Source organism: Sminthopsis crassicaudata, chromosome 1 (genome assembly GCF_048593235.1).
Source record: "Sminthopsis crassicaudata isolate SCR6 chromosome 1, ASM4859323v1, whole genome shotgun sequence".
Classification (NCBI taxonomy): domain Eukaryota; kingdom Metazoa; phylum Chordata; class Mammalia; order Dasyuromorphia; family Dasyuridae; genus Sminthopsis; species Sminthopsis crassicaudata.
The window spans coordinates 32,316,832-32,342,099 of record NC_133617.1 but is presented as its reverse complement, the minus strand read 5'-3'; the positions used below and the strand labels follow the sequence as shown (position 1 = coordinate 32,342,099).

The 25,268-nt window shown below is 52.0% G+C and overlaps 2 protein-coding genes across 3 annotated transcripts in view; one reads left to right on the top strand and one right to left on the bottom strand.

Moving 5' to 3' along the window:
• The window catches only part of MORN3 (MORN repeat containing 3), an 11,422-nt gene extending 9,316 nt beyond the window's left edge, over positions 1-2,106 (top strand). The window contains exons 5-6 of one of the 2 annotated variants that reach the window (XR_012487647.1): positions 81-269; positions 1,873-2,106. Coding sequence is in view for 1 of the 2 variants with exons in the window: in XM_074298012.1 (XP_074154113.1) it covers positions 81-149 (69 nt within the window). In the remaining variant the exon portion in view is untranslated. Of the gene's footprint in view, positions 1-80; positions 305-1,872 lie in introns of those variants that run through there. The other variant, XM_074298012.1, reaches the window with a different exon arrangement.
• Positions 2,107-3,096: 990 nt separating this feature from the next.
• Positions 3,097-18,375, bottom strand: LOC141560192 (calcium release-activated calcium channel protein 1). Its single transcript, XM_074298031.1, has 2 exons — positions 17,903-18,375; positions 3,097-4,519 (listed from the first exon to the last, which is right to left on the bottom strand). Exons 1-2 carry the CDS (start codon positions 18,242-18,244, stop codon positions 3,923-3,925), a joined length of 939 nt encoding a protein of 312 aa, XP_074154132.1. The 5' UTR covers positions 18,245-18,375; the 3' UTR covers positions 3,097-3,922.
• Positions 18,376-25,268: the final 6,893 nt, after the last annotated feature.

Sequence of the window (25,268 nt, the reverse complement as noted above, 5' to 3'; positions counted from 1 at the left end):
CTTGGCTCCGGGAAAGCACCTCCTCACCTGTGCTGAGCTCTCACTGAGACCCCAGGCTCATCATCACCACTTCCCTCTAGATTGAACTGCAGAATCCCGATAAGGTGCTGGAGGAAGCCGTAGCCAAGTTCATCCAGGAGAGATACTGAAACCATTCGCAGAAACAACAACCGAGGCTGAATCAGTGGAAGCAACTTGGGGGGCTGGTCAGGAGTCCCCCTTCCCCAAGGCCAAGTCATCAGGGCCCTTGGGAGGAGAGGCCATTCAGGGTGGGTCAAGCTGATAAAGGGAAGATGTAACCAGGGGCCTTTGTCTGCCCTCACCTCATTCCCTCTGAAGGGCTTTGGGGAGTAGGAAGGGAGGGGACAGATCCGGGAGGGGGCTGGGTAGTCCGAAGGCAGCCGAGGACCTAAGTTCTCTGCCGAGGAGGAGGCTGGCCGGGACCGTGGGGGCAAATCACTCTCCCTCCAGCCTTCCATTCTGCCAAAGGGATGGGCAGCTGGACCAGAGAGGGTGGGGGGGGCCTTTCCTTGCTGGCGGCACAGCACCTTGTCCATCACTTCACTTAAGGTAGAGCCTTTTACCCCAACAGCCCTCCAGCCTTAGAGGAAAGAGCAGAGGAAGTGATAACCTGGGCTCAGCCCAGCTCTGCTTAACAGCTCGAGGGGTGATTTGGGGTCAGTCACCTTACTGGAGACTAACCTGTCTCATGCTTTAACCACTGGGGAACCCAGCTCTAACTTGTTCCCACTGATACCTTCCTCCTTCCAGGGCCATGACTGAAGAGACTTTAGATCATAGGACCTTGGGGGCGGGGCTGGGGCCTAGGACACAGATCTGGGCTGGGAGGGGGCCTAGGACAGAGATAGGGACTGGGGAGGGAGGGGGTCTAGGAACACAGATCAGGGTTAGGAAGGGGCCTAGGATACAATTCAGGGTTGGGAGGGGGCCTAGGGCACAGATAGGGACTGGGGAGGGGGCCTAGAACACAGATAGGGACTGAGGAGCGGTGGGGGGGGGATCTAGGACACAGATCAGGGTTAGGAAGCACCCTAAGATACAATTCAGGGTTGGGAGGGGGCCTAGGGCACAGATAGGGACTGGGGAGGGGGCCTAGAACAGAGATAGGGACTGAGGAGCGGGGGGGGGGGGGAGATCTAGGACACAGATCAGGGTTAGGAAGCACCCTAAGATACAATTCAGGGTTGGGAGGGGGCCTAGGGCACAGATAGGGACTGGGGAGGGGGCCTAGAACAGAGATAGGGACTGAGGAGCGGGGGGGGGGGAGATCTAGGACACAGATCAGGGTTAGGAAGCACCCTAAGATACAATTCAGGGTTGGGAGGGGGCCTAGGGCACAGATAGGGACTGGGGAGGGGGCCTAGAACAGAGATAGGGACTGAGGAGCGGGGGGGGGGGGGAGATCTAGGACACAGATCAGGGTTAGGAAGCACCCTAAGATACAATTCAGGGTTGGGAGGGGGCCTAGGGCACAGATAGGGACTGGGGAGGGGGCCTAGAACAGAGATAGGGACTGAGGAGCGGGGGGGGGGGGGAGATCTAGGACACAGATCAGGGTTAGGAAGCACCCTAGGATACAATTCAGGGCTGGGAAGGGTGCCCAGGACACAGATGAAGGCTGAGAAGGGGGCCTTGGACATAGATCAGGACATAGATAGGACCCAGGATGCAGGTCGGGACTGAGAAAGAAGCTTAGGATACAGCTAGAGACTGGGAAGGGGGCCTAGCACACAGGTCAGGGCTGGGAGCGGGCTTAGAACAGTAACTTTCAGATAAGGCTTGAGAACAAAGAACGTCAGAGCTCAGAACGTCCCACCTTGGAGGCCATCAGTCTTAGCTCTTCTCTTACAGATGAGGACTCTGCTCAGAGAGGGCAGCTTAACTGGCCAAAGTCACAGAGCAAGTTAGCAGCCGAGGGCAGGACTAGAACTCGAGGCTCGTGGCCTCCCATCTGGGGGCTCCAGTCACTGATCTTCGAGATGTACACTCCCCATACCCCTTTTAACCCAGTGTTACATGAAGAGTGTTTTTGGGATTTTTTTTTTATTACTCAAGTAAAAATTTGGTCATCACCATTTCCCAATACATCCTGGGCTCTGAGATTCAGTTGTCGGAGAATGCCGGCCTTGTTCGGGCCGGGCCCCGGTTCAGAATTTTGAAGGAAATGCTCGATGGTCACAATGGTGGGATTGTGGTCTGCTCCCAAATCCTCCCTGGCCTGGCGCCAGGCTGGCATGAGTGCCCCTGTCACAAAGCCGCCTCTGATCTGTCCCGGCTGCCAGCAGAGCTATCTGCCGCCCCCTCCCTCAGGGATCCCTGGCATCAGGGACCATCAAGGCAGCGCTTGGCCGGCCGCCTGCCTGCGTCCTTGCCCCCTGGGCCCCTGCCAGGCGCTGCATCCCTCTGTGTTTCCTGGCCAAGGAGTGACCCATCTGCTAAGGCCGATAGGAACCAAGAGTCCCCAAGACATACACTGGGCTTCAGACTGGCACTGAAGCCGCTCTGACCCTTCCCGAGGTTTCACCCCTTCAGGCTACCCGTGCCCAGTTCTTTCTGATGATTCTTGGACCTCCCAGTCTCCAGGCCCCTCAAAATCCAGCACAGCCTCCTATGGGCCTGCTCTGTCAATAAGCAGCCCATCATCTTTCATAAAGGTCTCCCCAGAGCCTTTCCTGGGAGCTAACCAGGGCAGAAAACGGGGGGCGCCTCCCCTTCCCACATTCTGGAGCCTGTGCCCCTTACCAAGAGCCCACGAGCCTTTTTTGGGTCTGCTGTGGTGTCTGAGCTGCAGGCAATCCACAGGGTTCCAAGATGGTGACCCCTCAGTCCTCCAGAGTCATACCCAGTCTCGGACCAATCGGGCAAAGTGCTTTATGAGCATCTCGGTGCCCAAGCAGGATGCCCAGAACGCTGTGGGCCCTGAATAAATGCCCATACCTGCCTTCCTGTCTGAAATAACGTAGCGAAAGCTTCCTCCTCCCCGTCCGGTCCGCGCCAATGGGGCAGACGCCCACCCGGGGCAGGGGCGGCCTTCCTCTAGGAGTTCCCTCAGTTCCACCATGATACACACACTACTTTGACTTTGTAGACTGGGGTTTATTTCAAAATAAACTCTCTGTAAAATAAGTGTATTTCATAGAAAAAGGAATAAAACCGCCCATACTCTGGCAGGCTCGGGGAGGCTGGCCATAGCTCGGCCAGGGAGGGAGGAGGAGATTAGCCCAGGAAGGGCCAGCCCTTTGTGTGACAGGGGGACACGGAGGCCGAGAAGGCAGCCCAGGAGCACTCCTGAGTCAGCAGAGCCGGGCCTAGGGGCCAGGGCTCCCCCACTTGCTCTGCAGCCTCAGTACCAGGCTTTCAGACCCTTCCTCTAGTTTCCCCCTCGGCCAGGAGATCTGGTCCCACCATCCCGCCCATGAGAGACTGCCCTGTACCTAGAAAAAGTGGGGGGCAGAGGGACACCCGTCCTAGGGGGTGGGGGATGCGTGGGAGCACAGAGAGAACAGAAGTGAGACCCTGGGAACGCAGGCCCCGCCCACAAACACGGACACACAGAGCCGAGTCCCGCAGGTGTGTATTTTGTGTGAGGACACACGCGCACACAGACACACGCACTCCCACTGCACGGCCGGAGGGTCTGGGAGAGCGTCCGGTGGGGCGCCGTGGTGGTGGCAGAGCTGACCCTGCTCCGGCCCTAAGGACATCCTCTGCAGAAGGGAGGGAAGCAGGGCTGAGAAAGGCTCAGAGGAGAGTCCCAGGCCCCATGTTCCAATGGTCCTCCCAGAAAGTCCTCCCACCGGGCCCGCAATCAGAGAGGAGTCATATCAGACTACAAGGGAGGACTGCTCTCTTCGCAGGCACGCAGCGTCCTCCCTCCCCACCCCCAGTCTCTACAAGGGTGCTAGGCGAAATGGCTGCCGGGGGTCAGAGGGTGGTCTCCTCTGTGGTCCAGCTGGTCCTGCAGCCGCGCGAACTCGGCCAGCTCGTTCAGCTCCTGGAACTGCCTGTCGGTCTTGTGGCTCACCAGCGAGCGGTAGAAGTGCACCGCGAAGACGATGAAGACCAGGCCGAAGGGCACCATGATGGTGGTGGAGGCGATGGCGGCCTCCTCGCCGGGCGTGAAGCTGCCGTTGGAGGAGGCGGGCACGGCCGCGGGGGGGGCCCTGCTGGGCGCGGGCTGCTCCGGCTGCTTCTTGAGGGGCAGGAACTTGACCCAGCAGAGCAGGACCACCTCGGCCAGGAAGAGCAGCGTGCCGATGACCGTGGAGAAGGCCCAGGCCAGCTCAATGTGCCGGTGCATGCGCTCGTGGGGAGACTCCTTGACCGAGTTGAGGTTGTGCACGTTGCTGACCGCCTCGATGTTGGGCAGGATGCAGGTGCTGATCATCAGCGCAAACAGGTGCACGGCCACCAGCACCGTGGTGCAGGCGCTGAAGGCGATGAGCAGTCCTGGGGGGTAGTCGTGGTTGGCGTCCAGCTGCACCTCCACCATGGCCACCTGTGAGGAACACAACGCGTCAGGGGGGTCAGGGAGAGAATGTGCTGGGGAGCACTAGGGGGATACCATGACTGCACCAGGGAGACAGAGCAACAGCTCACACAAACAGCCTTCCCAGCTTCCTTCCTTTGACCCTAGCAAGGATCCTGAGTGCTCCCATTTTACAGAGGAAGCAGTGAGGTTGGGAGAAATGACTATTTGTTGGCTAGTAGCTGTGAGGGTTTGCCCTTGGTTCCAGAAGGGGACCATGACCTCGGGGAGGGCGGCCTGGGCGAGGCCCCCTCCCCATCTCCCCCTCCAGAGCCGTTGGGGCCGGCGGCCAGACAGACCAGGCCTGCTGGAGACCCCGTGAAGCTAAGGGGACAGAACGACACAGATTTGAGGTTCCTTCCAGCTCCACGGTGAGTAACTTGCCCCCGGAGCCTCAGTTTTCTCCTCTGCCACAGAGCCGTAGTTTACTGTAGGGAAGGGTTCACAAGCCTCAGAAGTGCCCACCACCACCCTATTAATGCATTTTCTCCCTCAGCATCTATCGACAAAAGCGACATTGTTTCGGGGGCCACCCTGGGCATGCTGGGTATCCCGGAAACTTCCCCTGACTAACAATTGCTAGCCTTACATGCACAAAAGCACTAACAGCGGTTCCTTTTTGTAGCAGACTGAAGGGATGCCCGAGCACTGACGATGGCGTGGGAATTAAAGGACCACGGTCGTGTTCTAAGGACCACAATTCTCTGTCCCCGACAGAAGGGCCAGACTCGGGCTCACGACAGTCTGGGGCACAGCGATGGGGAAATTTGTTCTGCTTGATTGTACAATTATGTTATAAGAATTTGCTTCTCTTCCTTTTCCACAGGAGGGGAAGGTACAAGAATATAGATAGTGGTGAATTTATCCCCCCCCCCCCAAAAGCAACTGGGGTTAAGTGACTTGCCCAGGGTCCCACAGCCAGGAAGTGTTAAGTGTCTGAGGCCAGACTTGAACTCGGGTCCTCCTGACTTCAGGGCTGATGCTCCATCTACTGCGCCACCTAGCTGCCCCGATAGTTGTTAATTAAAAATAATGTCACAATCAGCAGCCAGGTCTGCTGCCCTGCTCTCAATTTTGCCTCCTGAGTAGGGGCTGTTTTAGTGGCCCCTCCGCCCTGCTGGGCCCTTATTTAACTCTTGTTGATGGATTCACTTCATCATCTGTAACATTCTGGGCCCTGGAGACTCAAAGGATAAGCTCATCCCTTCCTCCACTCTGGGGGAGGGGGCGGCTTGCCGGTTCTGGAGAAGCGCCCCTAACATGGTGCCCAGGGCGGACTCCATGAGCACTGGCAGCAGTCTCCCAGCTGGCTTTGGTCACCTAGTTCTTATAACCAGGAACAGGAGAGAGGCTTCTGAGAATGTCTGCCCTACCTCTGCCTGAAGCCCCAAGGAAGTAACTGACCTGCCAGCAAACATGGCCCAGGCGGTTTCCCCTTCCCCAGGCCCGAGAACCCTCTGGCTCCCAGCTGCTGGAGGAGGCTGGCACAGGAGGCCCCCCCGGTGCCGCCCCAGGAGCCTTCCTCGACTCTGGCCTACCTCACCTGCTCTTCCCCTGCTTTACCCTGTCTCTGGGGCCTTGAAAAACACCCCTATCCCAAGGAGCCAGCTCAGCAGATGGGGGTGTTATCTGGGGATCTGGGCCAGCCCCAGGCGGGCCTCTCAGCTGAGCTGGCACTAAGGGGGGGGCCTGACAGAGAACCAAGAGTGGGATGCGGGCGGGGGCCTTGAGGAGGGCTGCGCCACCGAAGGCCCCCACCAACCAGGCACCCAGGACAGCTGGAAGGGCCTTCGAGGGCCTACACCGCACCTTCTCACCATGGTCTGGGGCCAAGGATCCCCCATCCCACAGGTCTGGCTGCCACCCTCCTCCATGCCCAGTGTCCCCCTGTGGCTCATCAATGTCCTTCCTAAACTCTCGGGGAGCTTGCCCAGAGTCCAGGGCCCTGGCTGCCTCTTCCTCCTGGAGCTCGGAGGGCCCCCGGGACCCCCGCACTTACTGTCCTGGGGCTGGATGTTGCTCGAGCCACCCACCATCTGTCAGTTCCCCTGGAACTTCACGGGATCCAAAGGCCCCTCAAAAACCATTCGATTAGATGCCTCGTTTTAAAGACCAACCACAAATCTCTATGATGTAACTCTATTCCGGCACGGGGCTGGGGGCTGCCGAAGAGATGAGCCCCGCGCTCTCCTCAAAGAACTGATGTTGTATGGGGGAAATAAGTGGGAGCGGAGGCTACTCAGGGGTCCCCTGGGGGTGAGGGAAAAAAAGGATGCGGCATCCAGGAGCCCCAAATCTGGAGTTTAAGGAGCTCCAGCCCGTGTCCAGTGCTTGTAGAGCGCTCGGCCTAAGATGAATGTCCTGTTTATTCCTAAAATCGTCAGCAAGGAGCCAGAGGCTTCCCGGCCTGCTCCAGGGGCCAGGACTGGGGGAGAGCAGGGCTGCCCAGCCCCAGGAGGCTCCGTGGGTGGGAGCCCAAACAGGGCCGGCCAGAGCCCCTTCCCCCACACCTTCCCCTTGTACATGTGAAGAGAAAGAGGGAGAAGTGGGTCACACACAGAGGGGCCCAGAGCTCCCTCCTACTTCCCCCTTTGCTGCTTCTTCCTGTCCCGTAGGGCAGGGGAGGCTGGGCTGGCTGCCCGGGCCACAGACTGACGAGGCAGTTAACGATGCCCCAGAGCACAGGTCCCGGGCAGCCCTTGGAGCTTTCCCCAGGGGTCCACTGGGGCCCCAGACACAGAAAGATCTTATTTCCTAGTTCAGTGAGATGCTGGGGGAGGGGGTGAAGGCCCGCAAGGTTCTAAAAACAATGGTGGGAAGGGGACATATCAGCCCCGCTTGAGGTCAGCCCGCCCACCTCGGCCATCTGGACAACACAGCCAGCGAGTCCTTGGGCTAAGCTGCCAAGGATCCTCAGGGCAGGAAGGTCAGGGGCCTCACAAGGTACTAGGGGTGCTGTGGCCATACTATTGATGGACAAACTGAGACTCAGGGGATGAAGCAACCCTGGCCCACAGGACCAGACTCTATCCAGGGGAATTAAGAATAAGAAATAAGAAAAAACTTCTCTATAAGCAATGTTAGCATAGGGTGAGCCCTTGGGAGGCCTTAGAACAGGAGATATCAAGGCTGGGCCATCATCAGATATCCAGTCATGCTTCCCCGGAAGTCCAGGAGGGCTTGCTCCCAGGGGTCCCAGTCCACGCTCTTGCAGCGGGACCCTCAGAACAGGCCCAGAGAAAGAGGCTTCGGCCAGGTCGGCTCCTCCTGTGCCCTCGCTGCCGAGGAAGGGGACAAGGCTTGGCACAAAGCATCTGGCCACCAGAAAGCTGGCGAGCACCCGTGAAGGGGGGCTCTCTGCCTCTGGCCAGGGCCACTGCGTCAACCTGAGCTTTGGGGACCCTCTCCTTCAGAGGGCCAAGAAGGGAGTGGGCCTTGGAGGCAAGAGGGAACGGCTGGAGGCAGCCCCCCCCACAGCAAGCCTCTCCAGTCTGGTTCTCCTGGGTCCTGGCAAGTTCCCACAGATCTCCACGGTTCCCAGGGCAAAATTTGAGGATCAAGGACCTTCAAGCCACTGCAGCTAGCACTCTGGCCTCCCCACCCCCCAGCCTGTCCCCATGAGATCGGGTTACCTTGAGTTGCTTCACAAAATAAATATAACCAGAGCACAGGGCCTGCGAACTCAAAATAAACAGCCCCACACCGCCCAGTGAGCCAAGGGCCTACCGAGAGCATGCTAGCTTCACTCAGGCTGGGTCCCCGCCCCCTCCCGAGCAAGGGGCTCTTCCCTCTTGGCCGACTGGGCACAGCCTGCCAGGGCTGCCCACCAGACAAGCTCCAAGCAGCTCGGGGCAAGGCTGTCCCCGGACGACCCTCCCTTCACCCACCACCTCGTCACCTGCTTCCCCTGCCCGGGCTTTCCTGTCCGCAGACACCTCAGATACTGGTGACCTCCATAAAATCAGAGATTTAGATCCAGAAAAGTCCTTAGAGGAAATCTACTCCCACCTCTCCTCATTTTCAGAAGAGTAAACTGAGACACCGAGAAGTGAGAGACTGCTCAGGAAAGCCCAGAGCTGGAAGGGGCCCTGGAGGACATCAAGTCCTCGCCTTCCTAAGAAATGGGGGAAATGTGGTTAGGAAAGAGCATCCCATTCAAAGTCAAAAGGCCAGGCTTTAAATCTTGACTCGGCTACCTAGTCACCTTGGATAAGCAGAGCCCCCCTCACTGAAACCCAATTCACTTGCATGTCACAGTGTCACCTCCCTAATGTCTCTTTTGGGAGGCAGTGTGGTGTAATGGATAGTGCTGAACTTAGAATCGCCCCTCGGATAAGTCAACCCCTCACCTGTAAAATGAGGGGGGGTTGGACTAGACACCCTCTTCCATTTCTAAATTATTATTCAATATCAATTCAATATTATTATTCAATGACTAGAGAACCTCTGAAGTCCTTCCCAACTCTAAATCTGGGATCCCAAGGATCTAGAAGGAATGAAAATACCATATATCCAATAAGTCAAATGTGTTTTTCCCACCACTACACCTTGATAGGGAAGGCTAATATTCTTCCTATTTTATGGGAAACAAGAGGGACTGGACAGAATCATACAACCAGCAAGTGGCAAAGCAGAACTAGAACCCACTCCTTCTGCTACTCTGCTACAGACAATGACCAATGACTTGTGGCTGGATTCGAACATCCAGACCAAAACGGGAACAGCGGGCAAAATGCGATTTAACTTTTTTAGAGAAAGGTTTGGACCAAGGCTCAGTTTCACTTTTCCTAGTTAGAACGCTGCTCATCCTCCTGAAATGACTCGGTTTATCAAACTATTCAGGGGCAGCCTACCCTTGTGCAGAGACCCATTGGCTTTGGGAGTCAGGAAACCTGCCAACGCTCACTAGCAAGGCGCTGGGCTTTCTGGGCCAGTTGTTCCCCCATATGGGGATAATGGGGGATAATAACCTACAGCAGGGGTTGTTGTGAAGGTCAATGAGGTCATGTAAAGAGCTCTGCAAACTTTCCATTGCTATAAAGTTTATTGAGGTGGCATTAAATGCTTTACTTTGAGAGCTCTCTTCAAATAAAGGTAAAACCTTCCTGAAGGCTTTTCCTCATGGTCTAGGAGAGTGTCTGGCACATGATAGGCACTTTATAAATACTTGGTCGGGGAATAATGACTACCTTCCCAGTGGTCACATCAAAACCTGCTTCCTGACAGAGCACAGGCCTCAGAGGTCTCAAGGCATTAACAGAGCAGGGCTTTCTTCCAAGAATCAAAGAACCTAAAGTTACCTAGGCCAATTTGGCCACACCTGACCAGTCCTCGTTCATCCTTGAATTGAAGAACATCCAATAAAAGAGAACCTACCTCCTCTGAACTAAGGAACTTGATCTAGGAGAACTGTGGTTCTTAGGCCTTGGATAGTATGACGTTTGTTAGGATATCACCTTGTGAAGGAAATTTAATCAATTGACAAGCACTGATTGAGCAACTACTATGTGCCAGGCATTGTGCTAGGTATGCAAAGGATTAGCCTAGAAGGCCTCTAAAATCTCTTTTTTAACTTAAAGCTCCCAAGCTTAGCCTGCCTCAAACACTACTAGATCTGCGATCAGTTGCCTCAGTTTCCTCACCTGACAGTTGGGAACAGCATTAACACTGCCTATTTCAAGGGGGCAGGATGAAAGTGCTTTTTAAACCCTAACGCACCATAGAAATGTGAGCTGTCAATAAGAATTCAACAGTATGACCTCATTATGAGTCACCGGAGAAACATGGAAGCCAAGAAGGGTGATTCAACTCAGGCTTCACTAGGAGCCACATTCAGTTCTGGGGACCCTGGGTGAGGAAGGACACATGAACTGGACCATCCAAGGGAGGGTGACCAGAGGGCAGGGGCGTTTCAAGACCATGTTTTGTGAGATCATCTGAAGGAATTGGGAACGTCCAGCCCAGAGAAGCCTGAGGAGGAATTTGAGAGTTCTCTTCAAGCATTTCAGAGGCCGTCACGTGAAGGAGGCCCATCTGTTCGGCCCCAGAGAACGGAACGGGGAGCCACGGGAGGAAGACGGCAAGAGACAGATCGCTGCTACCTGTAAGCAACATGGTGCTGACTGCTGACTGGCCCCAAGTGGAACAGGCAGGGTCCCTTTTGCTACAGGCTTCAAGCCCAGCTGGGACGACTGACCATTTGCTGAACTTTCTGCTCGGGTATGCAGTCGGCTAGCTGAGCTCTGAGATTCCTCAGTCCTGGGATCATCCATGTAAAAGCATGATGAGTGATCTAATTAGTCTCCTCTCTGCCTTCCATCAAAGGATCATAGATTAGGAGTTAAAAAATCTTCAGACATCAGATCTCTGATCTTAAGCCAAATCTCTTTCATCAAACAAATGGAGAAACTGAGGCCCTGAGTTGAGTGACCTTTTGGAGGTCACACAGGCTATAAGTGGCAAGGTCAAGATTTGACCTAGGGTCCCGAGCCTCCCACCTTCAGCATTCTTTCCACTCTCCCCCACCTTATGTTTGCTGCAGAGTTCTTCCCTTTTAAATCTTTTCTCAAATCTATTCTAGGCAACTTCCCACCTGGCCCTGGGAATGAGAAGAGGCCATGGGGGGAGGGGAGAATAATCCCAAAGTAATTTATGTTTGGGGTTTGGAATGTGCACACTGCGCTTCCAATTTTGTTCGGCTTAGGCTACCTTTCGCTGCCTTGGCCCATACCCGCTGATCGCTGGGAGTCCAGGACATGGGTAAATGGAGGCTGCTCTGTAATCTATGGAATCTCGATAAGGGGTTTTCTTCCAAAGGGAGAAAACTGCAAGGACATAAAGACTCAGCCCCCAGCCTGAGGTAACTCCCCAGGCTCAGCCAATTCTGAACTATTTCCATTACTGTAACACAAGCTTGAGGACTGAGCTGGGAGGGACTCCGATGGGATCCGATTCAAGCCTCTCATTTTTCAGGGACAGAAACTGAGGTCTCTGCAGGATGAGTGGCCCAGGGCTGGGATTTGAATGCAGGGCCCCAAAGTGAGTGCTCTTTCTACACTCCCAGAGCCACCTGAGCAGCATTTCTGGGACTGTCAGAGGCAAGGATGCCTCAGGAGGCAGAGGAGGCCAGACCGGCCAACAATCGCTGACCCGGATCATTTTATAGATGAGAAACCAAGGCCCAGAGAGGCTGTGATCCTCAAGGGCAGGTTCTGAACCTCTGCCAAGTTTGTAAAGCACTTTATAGACATGATTTCATTCGATCCTCACAACAAGCCTGGGAGGGAGATAATCGCAGCCCTATCACCCTAATTTTAAGGGCGAGACAGAGCAGTTCTGGCTTGTTTAAGACCACAAGCACAGTAGGGTGGAGTGGGGGAGGACTTTCATAGGCTCATAGATCCAGAGGGGCTCCGAGATGCCATTCAGTGCCTATTTTACAGATGAGAAACTGAGGTTGAGCATGATTAAGGGACATATTCAGAAGCAGGCAGTTAATCAGTGGCCAAGGGCAGGATTCGAACCCAGAATTCTCGATTCTAAATAGAACGCCTTAATCACTAAATCATCCTAACGTTCTTGTAGCAGCCTTTAGCATGGTGCCTGGTGCATATTAAGTGCTTAAAAAAGCACTCCATGGCTTTGACTATCCGAGAGCCCCCTTCTGCGTGAGGATATGTGTCTGGTCTCTGACCCAACCTGGCTACAATGCTGGGTAGGCTCCTTCCTTCTCTCTATGTAGCTGCCAATCTAGATGGTGGAGGGAGGCAAGGGCTCCCCATTTCTACCGGCTACCCATGCTGTGCCACATACCGGGCAGGGGGGGCTGAAGCTCAGAGCCTGAGTGGACGTTCGGTCCCTGGCTGCCTTCCAGGCCAGCAGCGGGATGCCTGTTTTCATGCGTGCTGATTGTGAGGGCCTCTACTGGGGGCAGGATGCCAGAGTCCTTGCCAGGACATCCTGACCCTTGAGTCCCCAAAGCAGGACCTGAGTGGTTTGTTCCTTTGGGCCTCGAACAGAACAGGAATACTGTCAACCGACCAGCCCATCCTGGACAGAAAGCAGAAACCTAAGAGGGGGCAGCCAAAGGGCATGTGGGAGGCCAGGGAAACACCATGCCATAACCTTTTCCTCATGGAGGCTGACTCTTTCTGCCTCCCTGACCAAAAACACCCCCAATCTTCAAGCCCATCAAGCATTCCCTAGGTCAGGGGAGAGAAGTAGCCCTCGTACAATCCTGGCAAACAGAGAACCCTGCAATTTATAAGTACTGGGCCCATTTTATGGAGAAGAAACCAAGGATCACAGAGGTCTAGACAAAGGGTCTGCTCTGCTCTGCTAATTACTATCTGTGTGACCTTAGACAAGTAATTTCTCTCTGGAGCAAGGAAGTTAGATTAGGTGATCAGCTCTAAAGTGAGTACATTTTTAGGTGGTGGAATTGGACAAGGCTTCAGGGAGGAGGTGGCACCTGAGCAAGGCCTTGAAGGTCTTCAAGAGACAGAAATGAGAGAAGTCACATGACAGGACCCAGGACAAATCACTCTTGTGACATTAATTCAACATGTATTTATTAAGCACTTATTATGTGTCAAGGTAAACTAAGTGGTAATAAGAGGCTGGATTTACATAATGCCTACTTTGTGCCAGGCACTGTGCTAAGTACTTTACAGTTATTATCTCATTTGATTAAATGCTTTCTAAAGGCTCTTTCCATATCCTGTGCCTAAGGAGCACATGGGTTTTAGGGGTAGGCTGGGGTTGTTCATGGGAATTATTTTCCTCTCCTCTCCCCCCCCAAGATCAAAGGCCAGCCTCATGGCCTAAAAAGGGTGGGGAGTTAGGAAGAACTCCCTTCAGGGAAGTCAGCTCTGCTGACTCATGGGCAAGAGAAGATTGGCCCTGGAAACTCACTAGCTAGCACTAGTTACTATGGTTATCTCAAGCTGAGCCAAAGCACCCCATCCTTGTCCCCCACCACAGCCCTATTTTTCGGAGGGATTTTGACCACAAGGAAGATGGGTTGAACCTCGTCAAGGTAAGCATCATTGTACCTCCTCCCATCATAACATCTCCCTTCAGACACACCCTTTCATTATTGTTCTCCCTAGACAAATTGAGTCAACAAAGATTTACCTCAAAACACACACACACACACACACACACACACACACACACACACACACACACACACATTCTGACTCTAAATGCACTTCTCTCCTTGCAATCCAGGGGTTTCATTCCATTGGAAAGTTTCAGAATCTCTGAGATAAAGGAGACAGAATCACAGAATATCAGAATTAGAGCCTCCAACAGGCATCCCCTTTCCAAATGGGGCAAGTGGTCCTGGCCTCTGCTTGAAGACCTCCTGCTAGAGGGAACTCTCTACTTGCCCAGGCAGCCCATGGCATCTAGGGATTACTGTAATTGCTAGGAAGTGTTTCTCTGACATCAAGTCTCTTCAAAACCTCCCTTTGCTGCCCGAGTCTGCAGAACAAAGCTAATCCCTCTCTTTCAATAACAGTCCTTCAAATAATAACTCACATTTGTACAGCCTTTTAAGGTGTACAAAGCGCTTTCCAAAGATCTCCTCACTTGATCCTTGTAACAACAATAGCAGGAATATTCTTATCACCCTCATTTTCTAGGTGAAATACCTGAAGCAGAGAGATCCGATCTGTCCAGGGTCACACAAGGAGACGGGGGTTCAAACAGTTCTTCCTACCTCAAAATCCTGTGCTTGAAACACTAAGGTAGCCAAGTGCTAAAAAGCTGAACATGGCTATCTTGTGTTTCCCACTCTGATCCCCGAATTCCTTCTTCTCCAAGCTAAAACACTTCCATTCCCGTTAGCTGGTCTGGCCCCAGCTAACTCAAACCATGCCCCTAAATCAAAATGCTTTCTACAACACACCCAGTGTTACTGAAGTCAGGAGCCCTTCCCACCCTAATCAGGGCACAGAGTCCAAAAGGGAGAACTTCCCCTGGTGATAGACCATCTGTTTGTCTGTTACGGTGGGTCCTGCAGAGGCCAGAACAGCTGCCTGTCATTCTCCGGGGCCCCCTGCTCCCAGTCTGCTGTTTTTAGCCATAGGAAAGGAGAGGTGACATTCATTTGACCATTGAGTAAGGCAGGGTAAGAAGGGGACTTACTGCTTGCCCCCCTGATCTCAAGCAGTATCCCAAAAAATAAGGAGAAAGAAAAGCCAGCCAGTAGCATGATCTGTTCTTGGCATTGTGGGCAGAAAAGGGGAATGGATCAATGTTCATTGCCTAAACTCTGGCTTTCAACCCCTTTATCACAACCAAGCAAGGAGGCATTTATTAGGCCCTTACTATAGGCACATTCCTAAGGAAGAGGATCCAAAGCAAAAACACTATTTTTAATGAGCTTTCAAAATACTTACTTTCATAAGCACATATCTACATAGAACAATGCAGCAGTCCCCTGGCACTTTATGCTTTTCAGTGCTAACAATCACAACCATGGGACTGACCTTAGAATTAGCAAAATGATTTACTTACAAGTAAAAAATGTATATTATAGGTATCTTTTAAAGATAAAATAAATTACATGTTCGCTCCTGAGGTCAAATGCGTATCAATCAACAAAACCTTATTGAGCACTCCCAAGTATCAGGTACTAGGTGAGAGCCCTGGAAATACAAAAACAAATGGAAGCAGTCCTGGGTTTCAAGGAGCTGCATGGGAAGAGGGCTCTTGAGCTGGAAACAACCAAAGAGATCACAATCTCATTTTACAGATGAGGAAATTGAGGCCCATCAAGGTTAAGTGGGTATTATTCTTATCCAAGGGAAACATTTTTTTTAAACTACTAAGACAGATGAGGATGTATTAAATAAATGATTTTTTTAAGGTACCAATAGAAACTTATTTTTAAAATTTTTCAGTGCCTGTAAAGTTGAAGATGAAAGAGGCCAGAGGATCCAGATTCTACACCAGTGTGATCCTTGGCAGTCCACCATATCTCCTTGGGCTTCAGTCTCCTAACCTGTCAAATGGGAATCATTCTGTACTGCCTATCCCTCAGGGCTGAAGAGAAGAAAATATGAAATCAAGGCTAGGAAAGGCTTTTACAATTATTTTCTGTTAATAAAGCTAACATGGGAAGCTAAAAAATAACAAAACCCACATCCCTGCTCATACCAAACAGAGTGAATAAGCTTTTCTTCCTTTTAATCACATCCTAACAACCTGGCAGCAAAGCAAATGGGGCCCTAAGTACGAAGGAAGACAATTTCAATAACAGGGCAAGGACAGGATGTGGGGAGTCCCCCCACCTCCGTCCTGAATCGGGAACCAGGAGCCCCAGAGAAAGAGCAGGAAGGAGACAGGCTCCAATTGCCCCCACAATGACTCCTGTTTAGATCCCCTCTTGCCTTGGGCTCATTCCCTAATTTCTCATTCCTCCAGTTTGGATACTTATAAGATGTCACTGCCTGGAAATTGTTGGTTTTTTTTTTTTTTTAATCCAACTGATGAATGAGCTTAACCTTTTTGCCACACTGAAACCTCCTCTCTCTCTCACTTATTGCAGACCAAGACTAGGTCCATCCAGTGAAATCCACTTCGAGGAGGGAAGGCTGAGGAGGAAGCCTCCTTTCCAGGACTGAGCTAACCCAACTCCGAGAACAGCGGGTTCTGGAAGCCTCTCCTCCAGATTAAGAGCTGGATGGGGCCTGAAACACCATCAGGTCAAACTGTGTCAGGTTACCAGGAGAAGGAAGGATGAAGGCCATGCTGTTAGAAAGCAGCCCTGTCAGAACGCGAACGCACATCATTGGGATGGGGAGGCCATTGAGTTCAGCTGAAAGTGAGGAGCATGGAGATTAAATGATGTGCAAAAGTCACACAGATAATCTATTTCAGAGGCCGGATTTGAACTTGAAAATTCCTCCGCCTCTTTTGGTCCCACAAAGTTCCCAGAACTCAGATATAGGCCTAAGCCCTCACATCTCTGCTCTTCACCGGAGCGTGGGGGGGTGGGAGGGGGAGGGGAAGGATGGCTGGCAATATCACTGGTCCCTAGAAAGCCTCTGGGTTATCTGCTGTGGATAAGGGAGCAACCGGTTTGCTAATTTGCTAAGTCTTGCCTGCAAGTCCATCCATTCTATTCCTATTCAATTCAATTCCACAAATGATAGTTAAAGAAGCAGAGGAGGATCAGTCAGGAAGACCTGGATTCAAGTCCTCCTCTAAAACACATCAGCTCCAAGACCACAGGCTCCTCCCTTAACCTCTCAGAGGTCAAGGCCATTCTCTAAGATCGTGAAGTTAAGGATTTGCGTCAGTAGAAGGGAGTTTCCATACCAGAAGTTTCCTGGAGATGAATTGGCCAACAAGGGGCCAAATTATTAAGGGTCTAACTGTTCAAGGCAATTGTGAAGGGGGGAATTAAGTGACCTGCCCAAGAGCTCAGCGGGAGAGAAACACACGAGCTCCTTGCGCTGGGGAGGCTTCCCCGGCTTTACCCCATCTCACCTCCAGCCTCCTCTACCCCCCCCCGGCAGAGGGCGCTCTGTGGCGGGCAGCGGCTCTTCCTCTGACTATTTCACTTGTTCAAGATTCAAAGCTGGGCCCACGTCCCACTCTCCGGCTGGGGGGGGGCCTTCTGCAAGGGGGGAGGTGAAGAGATGGGGGGGTGAGGAAAGAGCTGTCAATCAGAGAACACGAGGGGGGCAGGGGCCAGAATCCCCACCTGTAGCCCTCCCGGCAGTGAGAGCAGGGGACACGGCTCTAACGGGAGGCGGGGAGGGGGAAGGGGTCTCTCCGCTGCTCCTCAAAAGCCGCTGGATCTCGCCAGCTCACAGCTGCCGGCGTACACACAGGTGGGGGAGGGGAGCAAGGGGGCTAAGGGGAAAGAAAGGCCGGACAGGAACGCTGCCCAGCTGTCTGTTCCATGAGCCCTCCCAGGACACATCCACGAGGCCGCTGGTGGCCGCTTAGTGCCGGCGGCCACACTCAAACCACCTGCTGCCCTTGCTCGCCTGTCAAAGGCCCCGAGCCCCCTCGTCTCCGCGCGCTGCCCAGATCGCGCCACCCCGGCACAAACGCCAACCTCGCCCCTACATCAGCCGCGGATGACTGCACTCTTCCCCCTTTGCCCCCAACCCTAGTGTACTCTGCTAGGATCGGCACCCCCTCCCCCATCCTAACCCTAGCCCGTACAGCTGCCCCCAGATCTACCCCCCGGGGCGATGACACGACGGACGCCGCCGCCTCCCGGCAGGCCCCCGCAGCCTCCCTCCAGCCCGGCCCCGCACGGCGGCCTCGGTCCCCCTCGCGGCGGGCGCGGAAGCGGGCGCGGGGCGGAGCGGGCTGGGGCAGGCTCACCATGGCGAAGCCCGAGAGCAGCGCCGAAGTCCGGCTGGAGGCTTTGAGCTTGGCCCGGCTCAGGTAGAGTTTGCGCCAGGACAGCGCCTGCATGGAGTGCTCGTTGAGGCTCATCACCTCCTGGTAGCTCTGGCCCACCCAGTCCGGGTACGAGACGGCGGCCCCGGGCAGCGGCGGCGGCGGCGGCGGCGGCGCGGCCCCGGGCGGCTCGGCGGCGTCCCCGCTGCGGCGGCGGCTCCGGCGGCTGCCGCTGGTCGGGGGGGAGCTGCCGCGGCCGCCGCTGGCGAGGGGAAGCTCAGGGGAGCTGCTGCTGGGCGGGGGCGGGGCGGGCTCCGGATGCATGGAGCACGCTGCGAAGGCCCGCCCGGGCGGCGGCTGGAGAACGGGAGGGGCCCGCGCGGCACGGCGCTCCCGCGCCTCGGCCTCGCCTCCGCCGGCGCCTCCGCCGCGCAGCGCGCCCCGATCAGCCCGAGCGGCCGACTAGCAGCGCGCGCACTGGCGAGCCGAGCCCGGGCCGCCGCCTCCCGCGGCCCGGACCCCCGGCGCGCCCGGGGATTGGCCTCAGATCGCCTGGCTCATTTGCATAAGCCCCAAGGGCTCCGCCCACGCTCAGCACCCCCGCCGCGGGGTGGGGGAGGAGTGGGCGGGGCATCGTGGGACCCGGCTCCTCCCACAACCCACCTCCTCCTGCCTAGCCCCTCGGTCTTCAGCACGCCCTCCCTCGCTCCCACCCCGCCATGCGCCCACCCCCCGCTCTTTGCTCACCCCGCCCCGCCCCCCGCCCCAGCCACTTCCTTTGACAGCTTCTCACACGCTCAGGCTCCTGAAACCGACCAGGCTTAGGAAACTGTCACAGGAATGAGGTCACAAGCTGTCTGCTGCCCGGCGCAGGGCGACTTCCTAGCCGTGCGACCCTGGACAAGTCACTTCCCCTCGGCTCGCCCCAGCTTCCTCACCTGAAAAACGAGGCTAATAACAGGAGCCACTTCCCGCGGTGGTTGGGAAGATCCCGAGATAATGAGAAAGCGCCTGGCACCGCGCCAGGCACGCAGCGACCTATTCTTCAACAGCTAAAAGGTGACTCTGGCTAGAGCGCCGGCCAGTCCCCTCAGATGCCAGCCGAGTGACCCCCGAAAGTCCCTCACCCTGTTTGCCTCAGCTTCTCCACCTGTCAAGTGAGCTGGGGAAAACGGAAGAAATGTCCGGTATCTCGGTCAAGAAAACCCGCTCGGACCGAGGAGAAAACACACTGAACAAAAAGATCGCTCAAAGTTCGAAGATCCTGCCTTTAACGTGAGCATTCCTCTTGCACGACTCTAAAAGCTTTTTTTAGTTTCCTTTTTTTGTTTTTAATATTTATTATATAGGCATTTATTATTTTTTAAGTATGCGTTATGTTATCTATAACATAATTCTGTATTAAAATTGTAAGAAACGATGATGAATTTTAGATATTTCATTAGTTTTAACAATAGCCTTTTCTTTCCAAAATCCCTGCGAGAAGAGTTTTCAGCATTCACCCTGCAAAACGCCGAGTCCAGACCTCTCCCGCCCTCCCCTTCTCCCCTTCCCCTAGATGGCAAGGAATCCAATATAGTAATAATGTATCTAAACATTTACATTTCCACATTTATCAGACCACAGTTTCCGTAACGGTTGTTTTTTTTTTTTTTTTTTTTTTTCTGTTGGAATGACTTGGGAGGATTAAGAATAAATAAATAACTGGATACTTTAAAATGTAATTACCAAAAAGAGAGCGCTTCGGATGCTCTTCCTGCCCCGAGCGCCGAGGCTTTGCGAAAGCCGGAGAGCGCTCGCCCCCAGCAGGGGGAGAAGGTTAGCAGCGCCGGGCCGTGGGCTGGGGCCGGGAGGAAGGCGCCGGGGGAGGTCACAGAAAAGGCTGCCCGGCTGGGGCTCCCGGCTGACCTTCCCAAACTGGTTTAGGAAAAACAATAGACTAAAGCTGCTCGGGAGCCCGCGAGGATGCGGGGGGGGGGGGGGGGGGCAGCCTGGAAGCTGTGGGAAGCATTCTTAGCTGAGCTGTCTCTGGTTACAGGGCAACGGAGCCCCCCCCCCCCATTCTCCTCCCTCTTCTCCAGCCCGTCCCTTCCCTCTCCTGGGCGACTCTGAGTTAAGCACTTTTTGGGGACTGGGCTAGAACTCAGAGTTCTCCAGGCTTTGCAGAACGAGGACTGGTCCGCAAGGGGGGAGGGTGTTTCCTTACTGGAAGTGACCACCACATACGCCCCACACACACTCACCCCTATGAAGAGCAGCCCCGAGTCAAGTGAACAGCAAGAGTACAGATGGGAAAGCAACAGTTCAATGAAATTGAAATCACAGGGTTCCAAGACGGACCCGACCATCTGATCCAATTTCTTTATGAAGGGAAGTGGAGAAGACCCAAGGAGGAAGCCCATACGTTCATGGGATGTTAACTAGAAGAGATCCAACCCCCTTGCCTGTTTTACCCATTTTACAGATGAGGAGACTGAGTCCCTAAGGGGACTTGCCCCAAGTCGCACAGAGTCCTTTGACCCCAAATCCCAGGCTCTTTTTGCTGCCTCCAGAGCCAGGATATGAAACCAGGGGAGATGATTCTACTATGCTTCTCTTCTCATTCACTCCTTTGCTTCTCTGTCCAGTCTGTTTCAGTCCTGACTGACTACGACACATTTAGAGTTTTCTTGCCAGAAATACTGGTTTGCTATTTCCTGGGGCTTTCTTGGAAGTGACACTGGAGGGGTTTTCCATTTCCTTCTCCAGCTCATTTTACAGACGAGGAAACTGAGGGAAACAGAATGAAATGACTTGCCCAGCGTCACACAGCGAGGTAGTGTCTGAGGCTGGATTTGAACTTCCCGACACCAGGCTCAGCTTCCATGCATTACGGCATCCCCTAGCTGTGCTTTGCTGCTCTATTCCAAGACATCTCGGCTCCTGAAGGAAGGGGGTTGATGGTTCTGGAGGGACTTGAGAAAGTGACATCTCAAAAACAAGTCACTTAACCTCTAAATGGTCAGGACAAGACTGCTCCCAGAAGGCTTTAGGGAGGAAGGAATGTTTTGGAAAACTTATTGTTGTTACTGCTGCTTTGCCCTCCCTTCTGGAAAAGGACCATGACATGCAAGTGAATTGGATTTCAGCTTCCCTTTCCCCTCCAGAGACCTCTGGGTCTAGTGTCAAGAGAGATCAGGAAGGCTGGAGGTGGTCCTGGATGCATGGGAGACCTTGACATTTTTAAGCTGAGGTCTTGAACACGTCTGTTTGTCTGAGGCAACACCCATTCAGTGGTTTAGGCTAGGCAAACAATGATCTATGGAAACCTGTTGTTATTAAAATTAATCTGATCTCCAGGATCCCAATGAGGGGGAATGATGAGGAGAGCCCCCAAACTTTCTCTTTCTCTCTCTCTGACTTTGAGGGGAACACTAAGCTATCCCCTGAGAGACCTGCCCCAGGGGATCAAGATAAAGTGGTTTCATTCTGTTATCTGAGTGAGTCCAGGACCACTCCTACTTAGCCCGAGCTGGAGATTTCTAACTCAATAGAGTTGGATATTAGCCCAGAGACACTCATTCGATTCCAAGATTTTTTATTCTGATTTGAGCTAGAATCAGCTCCCAGCCCCCACCAAGAGTTGCTCATAAAACAAGTTTCCTTCAACCCATCTCCTTGCAGAGGAGCTAACATGCCATGCCAAGGAACCATTCTCTCCCTTTGGCATAGCTGCCACCCTCTGCCCGCTGAAATGATATTCTCTTTCATTGTTACTCCCTCTTTCTCTCTCTTGTTTCCCTAACGAAACCTTATTCATCTTTCTATCAGGATTTCTCTGCTAGAAACTCTCTCTCTCTCTCTCTCTCTCTCTCTCTCTCTCTCTCTCTCTCTCTCTCTCTCTCTCTCTCTCTCTCTCTCTCTTTCTCTCTCTCTCTCTCTCTCTCTCTCTCTCTCTCTCTCTCTCTTTCTCTCTCTCTCTCTCTCTCTCTCTCTCTCTCTCTCTCTCTCTCTCTCTCTCTCTCTCTCTCTCTCTCTCCTCTCTCTCTCTCTCTCTCTCCCCCAGGACTCCTCCTATATCCCTCTGTCAGGACCTTGCCTCCAAGGAATTCAGTCTTTCTAGCAAAGGCTGACTTCCCAATGCCAATAATAAACCTCTTTTGCCAGTTTAACTTTTCGGGTTCTTAAATTCATTTACAAAGGACCTGAGCCACTAGAAAGGGGTTCCCACAACTCCCTGCCCTGTGCTGAACCTCATCACCAGAATTAACCTTTCAACACCCAGAAAGAAAGCCCAGGGTACAAAGAGTCATTCACCTACCTACCCTATATACTCTGTCTCTGTCTTTTTGTCTGTTTCTTTACATAAATCCAATAGCAAAGCATTTTTGTTTAATACAAAAATGAAATTAAGTAGCAAAGGGGGAAACAGCAATCACTCTCAGCACTCACATAAAGAATGGGCACAGTCAAATAAAGAGGGGAACATTCCCAAAACAATTCACCTTCCACTACTCTGACTCTCTTAATGTAATCTAAGATTTCATTGTTGGCTGCCATGTCGAACTTTTGGCTTATAGTGACCTGATGGTCCACTTAAACCCCCAGCTCTTTTTCAAAGGTAAGCATCTTCTAGGGAAATGGTTGTGGCTTGCCACAACTAGGTGGAACAAAGCCCTTTGCATTCCCCATTAGGCATTCCCTAATCTTGTTCCTGCCTCCAGACATTTCATTTTTCTCCCCTTCACACATTCTGGGTTCCAGTCAAAATGACCTTCCTGTTCTGCAAACTTAGCATGCCATCTCTTGCCATCTTTGCATAGGTTATGACCTGTTCTAGAATGCTAATTAGTTCCTCTCATCTCAGCCTCTCTGAATCTTTGCCTTCCCCAAAGTTCCACTTCAGTAGTCACTTCTTCCATGAAACCTCTTCCATGTTCCTATTTATTAATACACTCTCCCTCCTCAAATTACTCTCTTTCCTAATTGTTCCCAAACTGTATTGTCTTTCCCAGTAAAACACAAACACATCTGTAGGGCAGGGATCGGTTTGTTTTTACATTTGTGTCCCTGATCCCCTGCACAGCACCGACCACACAAGGGGAACTTAATGAATTGTCTTAACACAGTAATCTTAGAGCTCATGTTCCATCAGAACCATCCACTGCCCCCATGGCTCCCTCTGGTGGAAGAGGCTTCAGGCAACTGGGCAATGTGAAGCCCTGGAAATAAAGAATCAATAATTCAGCAGATATCTATTGATTTCTTACTATGTGCCAAACATTGTGTTGGGCATGGAGTGTGTTCAAGTATAAAGAATGAAAACAATCCCTGCTTGAAGATTACATGGGCCAGCTGGGTGGTGCAGTGGATAGAGCACTGGCCCTGAAGTCAGGAGAGGAGGAGGAGGAGGAGAAAAGAGAAAGAGAAGGAGAAGGAGAAGAAGAGGAAGAGGAAGAGGAAGAAGAAGAAGAGGAAGAGGAGGAAGAAGAAGAAGAGGAAAGAAAGAAAGAAAGAAAGAAAGAAAGAAAGAAAGAAAGAAAGAAAGAAAGAAAGAAAGAAAGAAAGAAAGAAAGAAAGAAAGAAAGAAAGAAAGAAAGAAAGAAAGAAAGAAAGAAAGAAAGAAGGAAAGAAGGAAAGAAGGAAAGAAGGAAAGAAAAAGAAAGAAAGGAAGGAAGGAAGGAAGGAAGAAAAAGAAAGGAAGAAAGGAAGGGCAGCTAGGTGGCGCAGTGAATAGAGCACCAGCCTTGAATTCAGGAGGACCTGAGTTCAAATCTGGTCTCAGATACTTCCTACTGTGTGACCCTGGGCAAGTCACTTAACCCCAGCCTCAGGAAAAAAAAAATTAAAAGAAAAAAAAAAAAGAAAGAAAGGAAGAAAGAAAAAAAAAGAGAGAGATTACATTCCAGTAGAGGGACATATAAAAGTGTATCCAGCATAAATATAGTTAATAAATTTCCCTCTATTTGGAACTGCACCCAAAGGACAATCAAACTGTGTATATTCTTGATCCAGCAAAACCACACTAGGTCTGCATAGCAAAGAGATCATGAAAAGGGAAAAGGACCCACATGTACAAAAATATTTACTGCAACTCTTTCTTTGGCAGCAAAGAATTGGAAACTGAGGAGATGCTCAACAAGTTGTGGTATATGATTGTGATGGAATAGTATCATGTTATAAGAAATGATTTCCGAAAAACTTACATGGAACTGACTTACACCAACTGACGCAAAGTGAAGTGAGCAGAACTAGGAGAACATCGTGTACAGAAAGAGCAACAGTGTGTGATGATTAACTACTATTACTCAACAACATCATGATCCAAGACAACTTCAAAGGACTCCCATGCCCTCCACATCCAGAGGGGAGAGCTCATGGAATTGGAACGCAGATCAATGCATACGATTTTCACTTTATCTTTTTTGTGGGTTTTTTCCTTTTGGTCTATTTTTTTTTCTCACAACATAACTAATATGGAAATGTTTTACATGATTCCACGTATATGACCTATTTATAATTCTTGCTTTTTTAGGGAAGGGTGGGGAGGGAAGGAAGGAGAAAAATTGGAACTTAACATTTTAAAACAATGACTATTTTTAAATTGCCTTTATATGTAATTGGGAAAAGTTAAAATTCTGTTAAAAATAAATACATTACATATATTGTATTTAATTTACACTTTAACATATTTAACATGTATTAGTCAACCTGCTATCTGGGGGAGGAGGGGAAGGAGGGGAAAAATTGGAACAAAAGGTTTGGCAATTGGCAGTGCTGTAAAATTACCCATGCAAATATCTGGTAAATAAAAACTTTTAACAAATAAATACATACATGCATACATACGATAATGACATGATTAGAGGGGTGCTCTAGGAACACTAATCTGGCAGCACGTGTAGCTCTAGGGAGAGGAATCAGGGAGGAGAGAGACTAGGGAGAGGAAAAGGAGTTCTCAGCTTTTATGATAATCCAAGAAGAGATGGAGAGGGGGTGGGTGAGAGGAGATGTTTGCCCAGAGCTTTTCTGTTTACATATGTTCTAAAAGGAAGAAACAGAAAGTCCTTCTACTTTGGTTTAAGAAGTCCACAAAAAGAACAGAATAGGGGAGTTGTGGCTAATCACTAAGAAATGATTCAGCTGAGGGAGAAAAACCATCAGAAACTAATGTGAAAAAGACCTGGATTTTGGGGGGGATATAAGTCAGCCAACCACGTGTTATGGCCAGAAGAACTTGATCAGATCTGAGGTCTAATGCCTCTATTTTACAGATAAGGACGGAGGTATAAGGAAAAAAGTGGGGAAGACAGAATACTGCTCTGGAAGATCTGAGTTTAAATCCAGCCTCAGACACGTAGGAGCTGTG

Bases quoted from the DNA above. Each gene is read 5' to 3' on its own strand.
- LOC141560192 (XM_074298031.1), bottom strand. From the start codon at position 18,244: ATGCATCCGGAGCCCGCCCCGCCCCCGCCCAGCAGCAGCTCCCCTGAG. The intron at 4,520-17,902 runs GTGAGCCTGCCC...TGTTCCTCACAG, and splicing joins TGCTCTCGGGCTTCGCCATG to GTGGCCATGGTGGAGGTGCA.